Source organism: Cimex lectularius, unplaced genomic scaffold (assembly GCF_000648675.2).
Source record: "Cimex lectularius strain Harlan isolate CLEC.00 unplaced genomic scaffold, Clec_2.1 scaffold11, whole genome shotgun sequence".
NCBI classification, from domain to species: Eukaryota; Metazoa; Arthropoda; class Insecta; order Hemiptera; family Cimicidae; genus Cimex; species Cimex lectularius.
The window spans coordinates 853,841-867,119 of record NW_019392673.1 but is presented as its reverse complement, the minus strand read 5'-3'; the positions used below and the strand labels follow the sequence as shown (position 1 = coordinate 867,119).

The 13,279-nt window shown below is 30.0% G+C and overlaps 2 protein-coding genes across 8 annotated transcripts in view; one reads left to right on the top strand and one right to left on the bottom strand.

The window, feature by feature from the left end:
- The first annotated feature begins 29 nt into the window (after window positions 1–29).
- LOC106669347 lies at window positions 30–11,017 on the top strand. 2 transcript variants are annotated; one of them, XM_024225382.1, is made up of 19 exons: window positions 30–115; window positions 178–323; window positions 1,961–2,272; window positions 2,342–2,457; window positions 2,526–2,693; window positions 2,757–2,983; window positions 3,057–3,265; window positions 3,338–3,460; window positions 3,572–3,720; window positions 3,795–3,992; window positions 6,654–6,824; window positions 6,888–7,117; window positions 7,171–7,379; window positions 7,435–7,557; window positions 7,652–7,815; window positions 7,890–8,087; window positions 8,153–8,271; window positions 9,164–9,406; window positions 10,001–11,017. In XM_024225382.1, exons 2-17 carry the CDS (start codon window positions 222–224, stop codon window positions 8,193–8,195), a joined length of 2,742 nt encoding a protein of 913 aa, XP_024081150.1. In that variant the 5' UTR covers window positions 30–115; window positions 178–221; the 3' UTR covers window positions 8,196–8,271; window positions 9,164–9,406; window positions 10,001–11,017. The 2 variants fall into 2 exon arrangements, with proteins under 2 accessions (XP_024081150.1, XP_024081151.1); XM_024225383.1 differs by having other exon boundaries at window positions 7,667–7,815; window positions 8,153–9,406.
- LOC106669362 (G-protein coupled receptor Mth2-like) overlaps window positions 10,237–13,279 on the bottom strand; it is a 39,468-nt gene continuing 36,425 nt past the window's right edge. For all 6 annotated transcript variants that reach the window (XM_014398785.2, XM_014398782.2, XM_014398783.2 and 3 more), the window contains exons 4-5: window positions 12,095–12,263; window positions 10,237–11,671 (exon numbers count right to left, since the gene is read on the bottom strand). In XM_014398785.2, coding sequence (XP_014254271.1) covers window positions 11,401–11,671; window positions 12,095–12,263 — 440 coding nt within the window. In that variant the 3' untranslated portion in view covers window positions 10,237–11,400. The remainder of the gene's footprint in view (window positions 11,672–12,094; window positions 12,264–13,279) is intronic.

Genomic DNA, 13,279 nt, shown 5'->3' with positions numbered 1-13,279 from the left:
ATTATCTTGCATTCTAACTTATTTACTTGTCATAATATCAATCCTTTAATCATTCGAGAATATTTCAAAATTAAGTCTATCAATAGGATAACGGTCTTATCTTGTGTAAACGTCAGTAAGTAGAAAATTTTAAATAGTAAGAAATTCAGGTATTAATATATATTTATACAATTATAGTAGAAGGAACAAAAGTATGGAAGTATTTGCAGCCAGAGGGGTTTATGTTGTCTTTCAATCCAAATACCCTCATTGAAAGTAATTTGCAAAGAGAAGGTGCTGTCATTGATTTATCTTGTCCAGATCAAAAATCTATTATTATGAAGGTAAACAAAAATGAAAAGTTAAAAAAAAGAAAGAAATATGGATGCAATATTTAATCTAAGCATATTTGAATCAATCAACAAATAAAAACATTATTTCTGACATGCAAATAGCATTTCTCTACATTTTAATGGAAACAGCATTTTTTAAACATGAGTGCATTTTCATCATTGATGTGCAAATTCAACTTCAAACAAATGACTTTATTTTCATATCTGTTAAAGAAAATATATTATTTCTGATAATCTAAACCTCATGAAAGCCATGGATCATGGTTCATCATTTATACAATTATGGATGATAATGAGAATCATTTTTGAATTTCAGGAAGCAATATATGATTCTTTAATAGATCTGTGGGGTCTATATTCTCATTCCATGCTATTTTATACATTTCCCACCACCTCTCTATGATTTCTCCTGTCACCTGCTAGCCAACCAATATGAACTCAATCCCCGACCTTATAGATTTCTTCATCCTAAAAAACTTCAGTTCAATATCCACCCTCCATGATATTTTTTCCAGCAATAGTCTTATTCTCCTAACTTTATCCTTTCATCTGATCCCAAAACAAATTCCAGAAACCATAATTAATGGCACTATAGATTGGGATGCCTTCTGCACCCATCTCAAAAAGTTCATTGACCTCAATATCTCCTTACAAACCCCCAGAAGAACTCGACAAGTCTGTGAATTCCTTTTCTCCTGCCATTTGTCAAGCAGTCTCAAGTGCACACCTTGCCAGTTCTTCCAAGACCCCCATAACTGTCCCTAAAACGGCAATCATAACCTCAAAAGATTATCCAGTATTGTAAAATCGAATTGCAAATCTACCACAACAATACCTTCAATTCCTATCTATCAAACTCCTCCATTAGATTTACACCTCCAATCCTGATTCCAATAATACTTTTAATGAAAATGAAATCCACAATTACCTCACATCTGCCCTACCCATGTCCTTCCACCCAAGCAGTTACTCCTTCAGAGGTAAAATTTAAGGAGAATCAGATCTGAATCACAAGCCCTTGGCTTTGACCTCATCAAATCCTGAATCCTTTGTGAATTTTCCATCATACTCACATATCTCTACAAAAGTATATTTTGCACCACTCACTTCTCTTTGCTCTGGAAATACCAATAAATATCACCCTTTTCCTAAAGCTTGGCAAACCCATCCATAAAGCTTATTCCTACTGCCCAATCAGCTTACTTCCTCTCTTCTCAAAAATATTTTCTCTTCAAATTTCTCGATTCATCCATACACTAAACTCCCTTAATCTTCTCCCAGATCACCAGTTCAGCTTTTCCTCAACATTCCACAATTAATTATTAGAAAAACAGAATCATTTTCAGACATATCCAATTTACAACTATTACATTTTTTCCTTAATCTTTTGGAATGAAATATAACAAAATTGTCCAATATGAATAGAAGAATTTACATTCTAATATTTCCAAAAATATATGTCATAAAACAAAACATTGTAAAAAAATTGAAAATAATTTGAGCACATTATTTATAATTCAATTTACTTTTATGGCACTAAGAATGTTTTTAGTAATTTGTTATTTATATCTTCTTGTTATTTATTTGTTGTATTATGTTTGTCCAAGATTTATTTTCTGTTTTCCAAGTTGTCTAAGAAGAGGATGTTCGATACAGGAAGAGAATGGCTGATGTTTTATGAAGTTGAAATTAACGCTACTAAGGATTGGAGTTATTGGTTGACATTTTTAGAAAAGCGTTTTATCTTGCCTGGATCTTCAGTTGTAATAGTTCAAATCACAGGGTCCTCAATTAGATATTTTGACATTTACAAAATCACCGATAGTCAACCCCTGAAGGTCAAATTGGTAGGTGAAGGATCTGTACAAAATGTAACATTTTTCAAACGAATTGCTGAGAGATCAGATTTCGAGGGTGTAAAACTTCGAACGGCAACAGCAGTGGGTAGTTAATAATTGGTTTAAAAAATTATTAAGGCACTATGTTTTTTTCAATCTTAATTTGACTAGATATTACGCCCTGAGGTTTACAAAGGGCTCGAAAATTTAGAAAATCCTGAAATTGACACATGGCCGAAAATGCACTATCCTCTAATTGTGAATTTAGCAAAACAGCTTAATTTTGAGTATGTACTTATAGCATTTATATAACAATTTGTAAAATAAAAGTACAAAATTGACATCAACTCTTCAGGTTTACTTTAGAAGTTGTAAATGATTACGGATGGTTGAGAAATGGAAATTTTAGTGGCCTAATGGGATTATTACAAAGGGGCGAAGTTGATTTTGGAGCAACAGGATTTTTTATAAATCCAGACAGAATAACTGCTGTTGACTTCACTGGTGATACGTATTCACTTAAGTTAATATTTTTCAAATAGTTAATAGTTTGAAGCAGAATTTAAACAATTTGTATGTTTTATAGGTCAATGATTATTTTTAAACAACCGGCACTATCGACAGTGAGCAATATTTTTCTTTTGCCATTTTCAAGACTTGTATGGATAGCCTGTGGAGTGCTCAGCATCCTAGTGATTGCCTTACTCACATTACAAGTAATAATATCATATCGTTTTAATTCAAATTTCTTCACAACTAGAGTTACTTTTTATGATGTTGTAACATTGGTATTTGGATTTATTTGTCAACAAGGTAATAGCAAATTAAAATCAAACAAACCAAAGCGTTTTGTAGAGTGATGGATTGACAGTTGACTCATTTCTAGGTACATACTTGACTCCGATCTCATCATCAGCGAGAATAATCATTTTTATATTTTCCCTGTCAGCATTATTTTTCTATACCTCTTATTCTGCAAATATTGTGGCATTGCTACAGTCGACATCACCAGTACTCAAGAATATTACAGATTTAACTAACAGCCATCTTATGCTGAAAATCCAAGATCTTGAATATAACAGAATTTTTATGAAGGTAATTTAAAAAAGTTGTTAATTCTATTTTGAAGTAGGGTAATTCTAAGTTGAACTTGGTTAAATACTTTAGGATTCAGTGGATCCAAATGTTAAAGCACTTTACGACAAGAAAATAAAACCTTTTGGATCAAAGGCTTATTGTTTACCAAGAGAAGGTGTACGGTTGCTTCGTACAGGCACAGTTGCTTTTCAAGTATGTATTCAATTTTCAAAATACTTTATGTAGACTTGAAAAAAGCCATATTTTGTGTAGCTCCTTCCGTGGTTTTCGGTTAATCAAAATTCAAAATATTTTTCTCTTCAGGTTGAGGTAAATCTAGGATATAAGATAATCAGCGAAACATTTGGTGAAAGCGAAAAATGCGGTTTAGGTGAGATCAGGATGATATTTATTCCAAGTTTGGCAGTGCCAGTTGTCAAGAAGTCTGGATATAGAGATATTTTTAAACAAATGTAATAATAATCCATTTCATTTACACAAGCACACACATTTACACAATTATAAAATGTTTTAATGATAATTTCAGGCTTATATGGCAGAGAGAATGTGGAATAATGAAGAGATTAGCTAAAATTTGGGTACCCGACAGGCCAAATTGTGAAGGAAAAGGGACGAGTTTCTTAAGAGTAGGAATGGTGGATTTTTTACCAGCACTTCTAGCATTAATTTACGGAATGGGAATATGCATAACTGTTTTCTTCCTTGAAATCGCTTATCATTACAGGTTCGATTTACTTAAAAATATATTGCACAATGTGTTATAACATGATATTTAAACTGAAAATTGCTTTAAAATAAATTTCAGAAATAAATGTGGGATACCTTTTCCTCGTAAAATAAAACAAGAATTCATGCCATAATTTTTTTGCATTTTGAAAGTACATATAACACCGAAACACGTTCAAGGTTGATTGAAAACATATACTTAAAAATAAATAAATAAAAAATAAAATTATTAGCCAAGTAAAAGAACATAAACATTTATCTATAAATACATTAATTAGTGCAATTTATATTGTATTTTATTTTTTATTGTGTAGTAAATTAGCAATACAATTCTAAACACTTTCTAGTTATGTATTGTTGATAAATCTATAGTAAAATAAATTATCATAAAAAATGAATAAACATTTAAAATACAATGCCTGTTTTTATTGTTTTTTCACCTCTTCTTAAAACATAAACAATTTGAAGTATTAAGTACAAAGAAATGAATTCACTAAAATTCTTGTGAATGAGCAATTTAATCTGTCTAAACGGATAAATAACCTAGAATTACAATAAGTAAAATACATTCTGTCATACAGGAGGGCTTAATTTCCAACTACCCATTGGGTTCGTGGATGAGGGGTCAACCCAGGACTGCTAATGTGGCAAATACGAGGCAGACGCCCTAACTATTTGACCACTGAGGTCCAGTGAATCAGTATTTATAACCCCTATACAATATAATAATAAAACAGAAAAAGAGCCTAGACAATATTACAATATTATAACTACATATAGTTAGGAATAATAAAACGTGCTAATTTTACAACAAAGGAAAAGGAATATTTGTATGTTGTAAAATTCAGCGGAAATAAAGTTGAACTTGGATTGCCTGTGATCATCCTGGAAATCAAAGTTGTTAGATAATTTATTTAAGCTGAATGGTTGCGATGTCTATTAATGAATAAGTGCCCTCTATGTCAATCTGTTAGAAAGAAATGCAAATATTTATTTTGGCTTTATTGAAGAATAAAAAAAGACTGGTTTATTAGCAATTTACGAATCTATTGATTTTTATGTCCAATAATCTTGATAGTGTAATATTTAAAAATTTTTATGCATAATTCATTAATAAATATTATATACATATTTTAAAGTCTTAATATTTTTTTCAAATGGAATCAGAAGTAGTTTCTTTCTAATTAAACTGTCAAACTACTTTTCTTGTTTTGTGCTAATATTTAACTGTTTATTAATGAATATTATGGGAAAAAGGATAAGTAAACATTCAATACTTGGACATTTATCACCATAAGAATTAATTAGTTGCCTAATTTTGTAACAAATATAATAATTAATAACCAATTAAACTGTAATTGTTAATTTGCAGTACTTGATTATTGTATTATGTCAAAGTTATTTTTGCTTTCTTGGTCAGACATCAGAACTGGCAACGGTGAAAATATTAATTATTCAACAGAGAGGGCTAACATTTGTTTTTATTTGATGCAAGAAAGAAATGGATGGATAGCATGTCCGGAAAAGAGAATCAGAAATCATCTGGACTGTCCTGTAGTCAGCAAGAAACAGTTGATTAAAATGGTTCTTAAATTTATCCTCCTCAGTATAATTCTTACATTATTGTTTCTACAATATTTAGAAGCGAGTTACGCTTCACTTTTAAGCAGCTATTTCCAAAATAAGAATATTCGTGAAGTAACTATATTAACATGCTGGAGTATATGTGAGATGTTTATTTATGGAATTGTAATCTGATTGGTATAATTGGTATAAAATGATAATTTTTCAGCTTCTAAAGCAGCCGTTTTTAAAGCGCTATCACTACAAGGATTTTTTGTATCATATTCAATTAAATCTATCAAAGATAATTCAATTAGAATAGGAGCTGTCTTAGATTTGACTTGCGACGAATGGATCATTAAATCATTTATGGAACATGTATGCTTTTTGTCATAAACATTATTTCATGGCTAATATATGATCGTAAAGTTCCTTAATATTTCAGATCGAAAATATGAGGCTGTTCGGTGTACACACTGAATGGCTGCTATTAGATAAAAATGAAAATGATATTCTGGAGTTTACAAAAGGAGTAAAATACATTGAACAGGCTTACATTCTACCGGGAAGCTTTGTGACATTAGCTCAGGAGTCACAGTCACATATAAATTACTACGATATTTACAAGATTGCTATTGGTCAGCCTTTGAAATTCAATCTTTTAGGCTCTGGACCTGTCAATGAATCTTGTAATTTATCATCGAGAGAAAATCGTTCAGATTTTAAGGGTGTAGTAATGGAAGCAGGCTCTGTGGTCTGTATCCTAAGCGTTTTTTGCATATTGTGTTTTATTTGATGTTCTCTATTTGATCATAATTTTATAGATAATGTATCCTAAAGAATTTAAAGGATTTGAGAGATTCCATTCGCCAAGTTTTGATGTATTAGCCAAACTTCATTATGAGATCTTAAAAAATTTAGGACAGCAACTAAATTTTCAGTAAATACAGAAACAATTTTTATTTACATAAATAAACAATGTGAAAAACCCATTTGTTATCTGGAGCAGATAAAACATTTTACAATTTTCTGAAAATATGTTTTTTTCCCTTAGAATGAATAATTGAGTAAATTATTCTTCTTTACTGTTATTTAGACTTAATTTGGTAATTGATGAGGATTATGGCTGGGCTGGAAGGAATGGAACATCATTTGGTGGGTTGGTGGGTCGTTTGCAAAGAGAAGAAATTCAATTAGGAACAGCGTTCACCATGCGGGAAGAGAGGAGAGAAGCCGTCGACTTTACCACAGACACTTTGGAATTTAAGCAAGTGTAATTTAAATTTGACTATTGAATTTTATAAAATAAAATAATTTTTTTATTCAACAGAAATGCCATATTTTTTAAGAAACCTGCATTGTCAACAGTTAGCAACATCTTTCTCCTGTCTTTCTCTAAACTTGTGTGGTTGTGTTGTGGCTCATTGTGTATTTTGTCAATTTTGCTTTTGTTAGCAGTATTAGCTGTGACAAAACTGTTTGCTGTTGTATCACCATTCTCAAGACCTGCTTCTTTTGCTGACATAATTACATTAATTTTAGGACTTGTGTGTCAACAGGGTAAGAACCAATAATAATTTTAAATTAATATGATAAACAATAATATAACGCAGGGTCGGAATTGGCACCGATTTCTTTGGCCACGAGAATTACAACATTCGTCTTTTCCCTATCTGCTATATTTTTATACACGTCGTATTCTGCAAATATAGTAGCTCTGCTTCAAGCTACCACAACTGGCATGGAATCATTAGATGACTTGACAAATAGCCCGTTGACTCTTAAATTGCAAGATCGGCTATATGTCCGAGAGCTATTTAAGGTAACAAAAATATAAAATTGATCAAAATCAAATTAATAAAAACTATCCATTTCAGATAGTAAATGATACATCTGTTCATAATTTATATACAAAAAAAGTTATGTCACAAGGTGACAATGCATACTGCATACCCAAAGAAGGAATTGCATTCATGAGAACAGGGGAATATGCATTTTTGGTAAACTATTAGATTATAATATCAAATATAAATTCATACAAATTATATTTAAATAATTAATCACATAGTGTTATTATTCTAAATATCTTAGAAGTTTGATAAATTTCAGGCTGAATTAATCCAAGGGTACAAGATAATTAGCGATACATTCCACGAGGATGAAAAGTGTGATCTTGGAGAGTTGAGTTTATTCTTTATACCAAGACTTTCGATTCCAGTAATTAAAAAATCAGGCTACAGAGAAATATTTACTCAGAAGTGTGTATTAAATTGGCATATACCCTCAATATAATAATGGTTGCATTACCTATTTTATTTTCTATTTGAATAAGACTCAGTTGGCAAAGGGAAGTTGGGATATTTCAAAGACAAGAACTTATATGGTTTCCACACAGACCATCTTGTGATCGGAGCAGAAGAGGATATAAACCCGTTGGTACTATCGATTTTTTACCAGTGGTATTGTCACTTTTCTACGGAACGCTTATAGCCATTGGCATTTTTGCATTTGAAATCATTTTCTGGCACAGGTAATACAGAAATATAAATTCTAACATTTCTATGAAATTATATTACCATTTGTTTTAAATTTCAGAAAACGTTTTTATTGCTATGAGAATGAAAAAGAGAAGATTTAAAGAACAAACGAAATTGTTCTAATGTAGATGATTAGTGAAATTCACATGCTTAAAGCCAAAATTGCTTCTAAATAAGGTCATCCTTTGAAAAATTACTCTTACAATTTAATAAATGGCTAAGTTAAAATTGAAAATTGTAACCTTTCAATATGTGGTTATTTCATTTGTGAAATATTTGTAGATAGTAAAACAATAAAAACATACCAGTAAAATTTATTGCATGAAATGTACATTCAAATTTTCTACTGTTGTTTTGTAATCACTTCAAATTGAGAAACATAGCTGTTTAAAATATAAAATAATACTTAAAATTTGTCTTACCGTTAGAGATTGGTCTGCCTATCATTGCTGATATGCCTCAGATGATCAGAAACGGACAAACTCAACAAGAAATATCACAGTGCAATAAATTGTTTACTTCAAAACTATTTAATATTTACATAGTATTATCAAATTTCCATTTGAATAGCAATGGTGGTATAAATGGTTTATTAGGGTAAGTTGTCATTATTTGACAGAAGTTCAGTCTTCCCATTTTATTCTGATCTGACTATTCTCGTTGAATGTTGGATGGACTGGATTATTACACACAAGTCCATGAAATCTCGGTGGAATAAAAATAGTAGTAATGATAACAATAAAACTTTACACAACAGAAATTCTCTGAAAGTTAATTGATGAAATATGTCTGAAAAAATGGACTAGTTTGATTAGGGATGGAAAAAATGCTGGCAAATCTCTAACAATTTAAACAGACAACAAATTTACTTATGGTTAATTTAATAATTTAACCATTTATTATAAAATTTCAACATCATCGAGGTAAAATTTCTTTCCTATTCATTCTAAATGTGGGACTGAAAGTTTTGATGAAGGCTGACTGAAGGGACTTTGACTTCTATCTTTTATCGATTAACAATTATAAATTTATGTTTATTTATATTTCTATTGTAAAATCAACTCCACAGTGGTTTGGAAGAGAGAGTGTAGGAGCTTATGTAGTAAAGACGAAACACGCTCATTTCTCAACTTGTTTTAACGCTTCGATGACATAATACATTTCATACTTTATTGACCTAACTTATTTTCATCTTTTCAATGGCCCAGAGTATATATAGAACAGTGCAGAAGCATGTATCACAGAATAAGAGATGTACTACATCAAACTACATTTCCTTTTATACGCCTTGTTGCTGTTTTCTTCTGTTTTAGTGAGTATATAAATGATTTCATTACATTTTTCATTAATTTTAATTGCATAGCAGATGAGTAATTTTATATATGTAAGAATTCAAATATATTTATTATTTAACAATTCTGTAGTCATTTTTTACAGGGTTATGATTTTATTTATAATTTAACTTTTTAACAATAACATTTATATTACAATGATTTTTTTAATGTATAAGAAATGTCCTGGTTACATCTCATCAATCCTTCACATCGAACAGGACTGAATTAAACAATGAACATAACTGAAATGATTCTTTTTTAATGATTTAACTGAATAACATTATGATTAAAACTATAATGAAGAATAAAGTAAAATGGATTAACAAATTAAATTTTTATCATATCTATGTCCAAATCAATGGATGTGTCTCTGAATTGCTTTTCCCCTGTATTTGTTTATTTAATTGTTACTGTGTAAAAACAAAGTTTAAGAAAAATAAAAACCTATAAATTATGTATGATGCAAATTAAAGCATTTTTCACTTGGCATCACCTTGACCATGAATATTTTCTGTTAAAGAAAATTAAATAACAAAAATATTATTTTTAGAACTAATGCACTTTCATTTCAGGCAGCTGAATTTCTCCTATCTGAACCGTCTGAAGGGGCAAAAGTACTCAAAAGAAAAGTGAGGTGCGGGCCAGTCAAATTCCGCATCAAGAAAAAGAATTAAGTTAATTATTTCCTTTCTTAATAATGTGTCTTATGTGTGTTTTCGATTATATTTAAGTTTAAAAAAAATGCCCCAAAAACTTTAATTCATTCCAATAAATATTATAGGAAATGGGGAAGCACAATAAAAATATGGAATATTCAAATGTATATTAACAAAAAATCTTATTTTAAGTGTTATAAATTTTGTAGTTGAAACATTGTACTATGTTGTCCAACAATGTACACTTCATTTGGACTCAATGTTTATACAAATGTAAATATGTATACATTAAATAATTTAATACACGACATCTGTTATGCATAAATTTTGTTCCTCCTGGAGTTTTAAAAGCGATTTGTCATTCCCCAAGGAAGAAACAGTACAAATTAGCCAGCTATTAGTGGAGCTTGTCATCGCCCTTAGACCTACAGCAGTTTTAATAAAGCCTCAATCATATTTATGAATATTATAACAATACAGTAATATTTTAAAGGCTTAATTTAATTTTAAAAAGCCACATTTAGACTGAATGCTACAAAATATACTTTATAAATGAGTAAAACATTTAAACATTTGTTATGCTACTTTATAATTTTTCTTTTGCAAAACTTTTGATTTCAGAAATGGAATATTTATGTCCAGCATGAACAGGTACTTAAGTGATTTGTTGAAGAACTCAGTAATTTAATGCATATAGTGGTAACTAAGACTTGTAGATAGATTTACAAAGCAATAATCTACAAATTATAAGAAAATATGCCAACATATAATACATTATAATTAATGTTGAGTTTTAATTAAGTTAAATATTATTATTAGGCTCAAATTAACATTTATTTATATTAAATATACATTTTTGTTTAATAGGTAAAATATTACAGTACATCATTATGCAATTAATGAAATAGCAAGTGGTATAATACATAACATACAATACATATAGAATAAGCAACATTTAATTACATAAATGCTTACATATGAACACATATTAAAAAGAGATAGGCTATGTTATTTAGGACAATAAAATTGCAATTTCACATTTATGACTAGCATTATTTCATTAGATTAAAGAAAAACATGAAAATAATTTAAACTGAAGATATTTGTATAACTGTATATAAAATTAAAACAAAACTCTTAATGCAATAAAAGAAATTTTGTTTCAGAAAACGAACTTCAATACATAAACAAAAATGATTAATGAAAAATTGACATGATTACTGTGAAAAATGTCAGATAGAAAATTGAAAAAAAAAAGAAAAGAAAAAAAGCAATGACTTTTTGAATTATGTACGACAAGATTTACATAATGACTATCATCTTGTACTACTGTTTAATGCTGTGCTTGTTGTCATTGTTGAACTGCGTAACTGGGATTGTTTCCCCCCGCATAGTTTTTCCCAAAGGAGCTTCCTCACTCGTTTCTTCCATACGAATATCAAAAATATAAAAACACCCTGTAAGGTGTTTGTGATGTCTGTTATGTACCAGAGATACTGTGGTACGTCCTTTCCGAACATAAAGGATATGAGCTCAGAAATCCAGTTGATACCCATGACTAAGAAGAGTTTCAAATACAAATTAAACCTGAAATTTAGAAAAACCAAAATAAATTAAATTCATAAATATTTTATTATTTTTATTAATTTAATTTTTTTTATAATCTAGGCTGTTGTTTAAAAAACAAAATAAAACACCAATTATCTTTTATCCCATTTAGTCGTTATGCATTTTGGGTTATGTCCCTCGTCCCCCTTCAAAGCTATTATTTGAGTTAAATAAAATTCTTTAATTTTATTTCCTTTCCTTAGTTCTATTTTGCTCAAATAACAGCTGAATGACATAAAATTGTCTTCAGTGACTGTTTGGCATAAAAAATAATTGGTATTTTGTTTAAAAAAAACATGATTATAAATATTTTTATAATTAAAAACAAATTAACTATGTCGTTTTTTTCTCTTAAAGGTAAGAATCTTATGTTAAGTTAAATTTTATTGAGATTAACCGAACCTTTCACTCTCATTGCCATCATGCCTTCTGCTATCACCACGATGGAATGATTGTGCTGTTTCTCTCCTGTGTCTCCAAATGCGATAGGCGGTTATTGAAAAAAGAATTAAATTACTAAACAAGATAACAGCCATTGGCCCGTAGAAATAGGTCCATGTTGCTGTACGACCTGGAAAAAAAGTTATACATGTAACGTCAATATGTACTACGATTTCACATGATTTATAACAGAGTCTTATGCCGTTAAAAAGAATGAATATACAAATTTAAAAATTGTAATATACAATGTAAATTGAAAATTTGCAATAATAAATTGAAACTGCAACTCATGTTAGTATCCAATTGGTAAAAAGGCACTTAACTAATTGCTGCTCTAGGTCTTTATGTCTATTTACGAAACTGGATCAAGATATTGTCTTGAAAATCATCAGGGCAAAACAATCTTAAATATGTCTATACATCGACGTATTTAAGCTTTTTACAGGCGATCTCAAATTTCATTGAAGACCGACACAGCCCTAACATTGCCAAGGGCTGTGACTTTATGTCTATTTTTTAAAAAATTTACTCATGCTGACCCGGCTCTGGGTCACTATTGGGTCGGTCTTCACTCACGGGTTCGTTGAACTACTCAAACGCGTTTTGGCGCCACCTTCAGTGAGGATAGTTTCTCAAAATTTCAGCTTCAAATCCTCACAAACACGCGACTGAAGACGGACCCTATAAATGACCCAGTGCCGGTTCACCGACTCGCCGACCAACACCTAGCATCAAGAAATTTTCTGTATATTTCGCCAAATGAAAATACAAAATGATAAAATCAAAGCCAATGCCAGAAGTAGGTTTTGGCTAATTTTCTAGAAAAATGCTGATTGCAGTCAATAATGACTTAAGTCTTGACATAAACACACCATGGTGATCGTGAGTAGTAGAATGACTTAATTTTTAAACTATTGTAACGAACACAAAATATTTCGTAATTCAAACAAGGCTTCTTTGTTTCAAAGCTGAAGCCGCAATTTCAGTTAAAATTTGTCTTTTTGTATTCAAAAGTTCAAGAGAATGTTAATAGCGACAAATCGCAAAATTTTGCATTTTGGCGCATTCTGTTTAATTTGTATTGGCCATTTATAACTTTTGGGGAAAAATGCCTGACTTGAAATTATAAAGATAAACTCTTGGGTT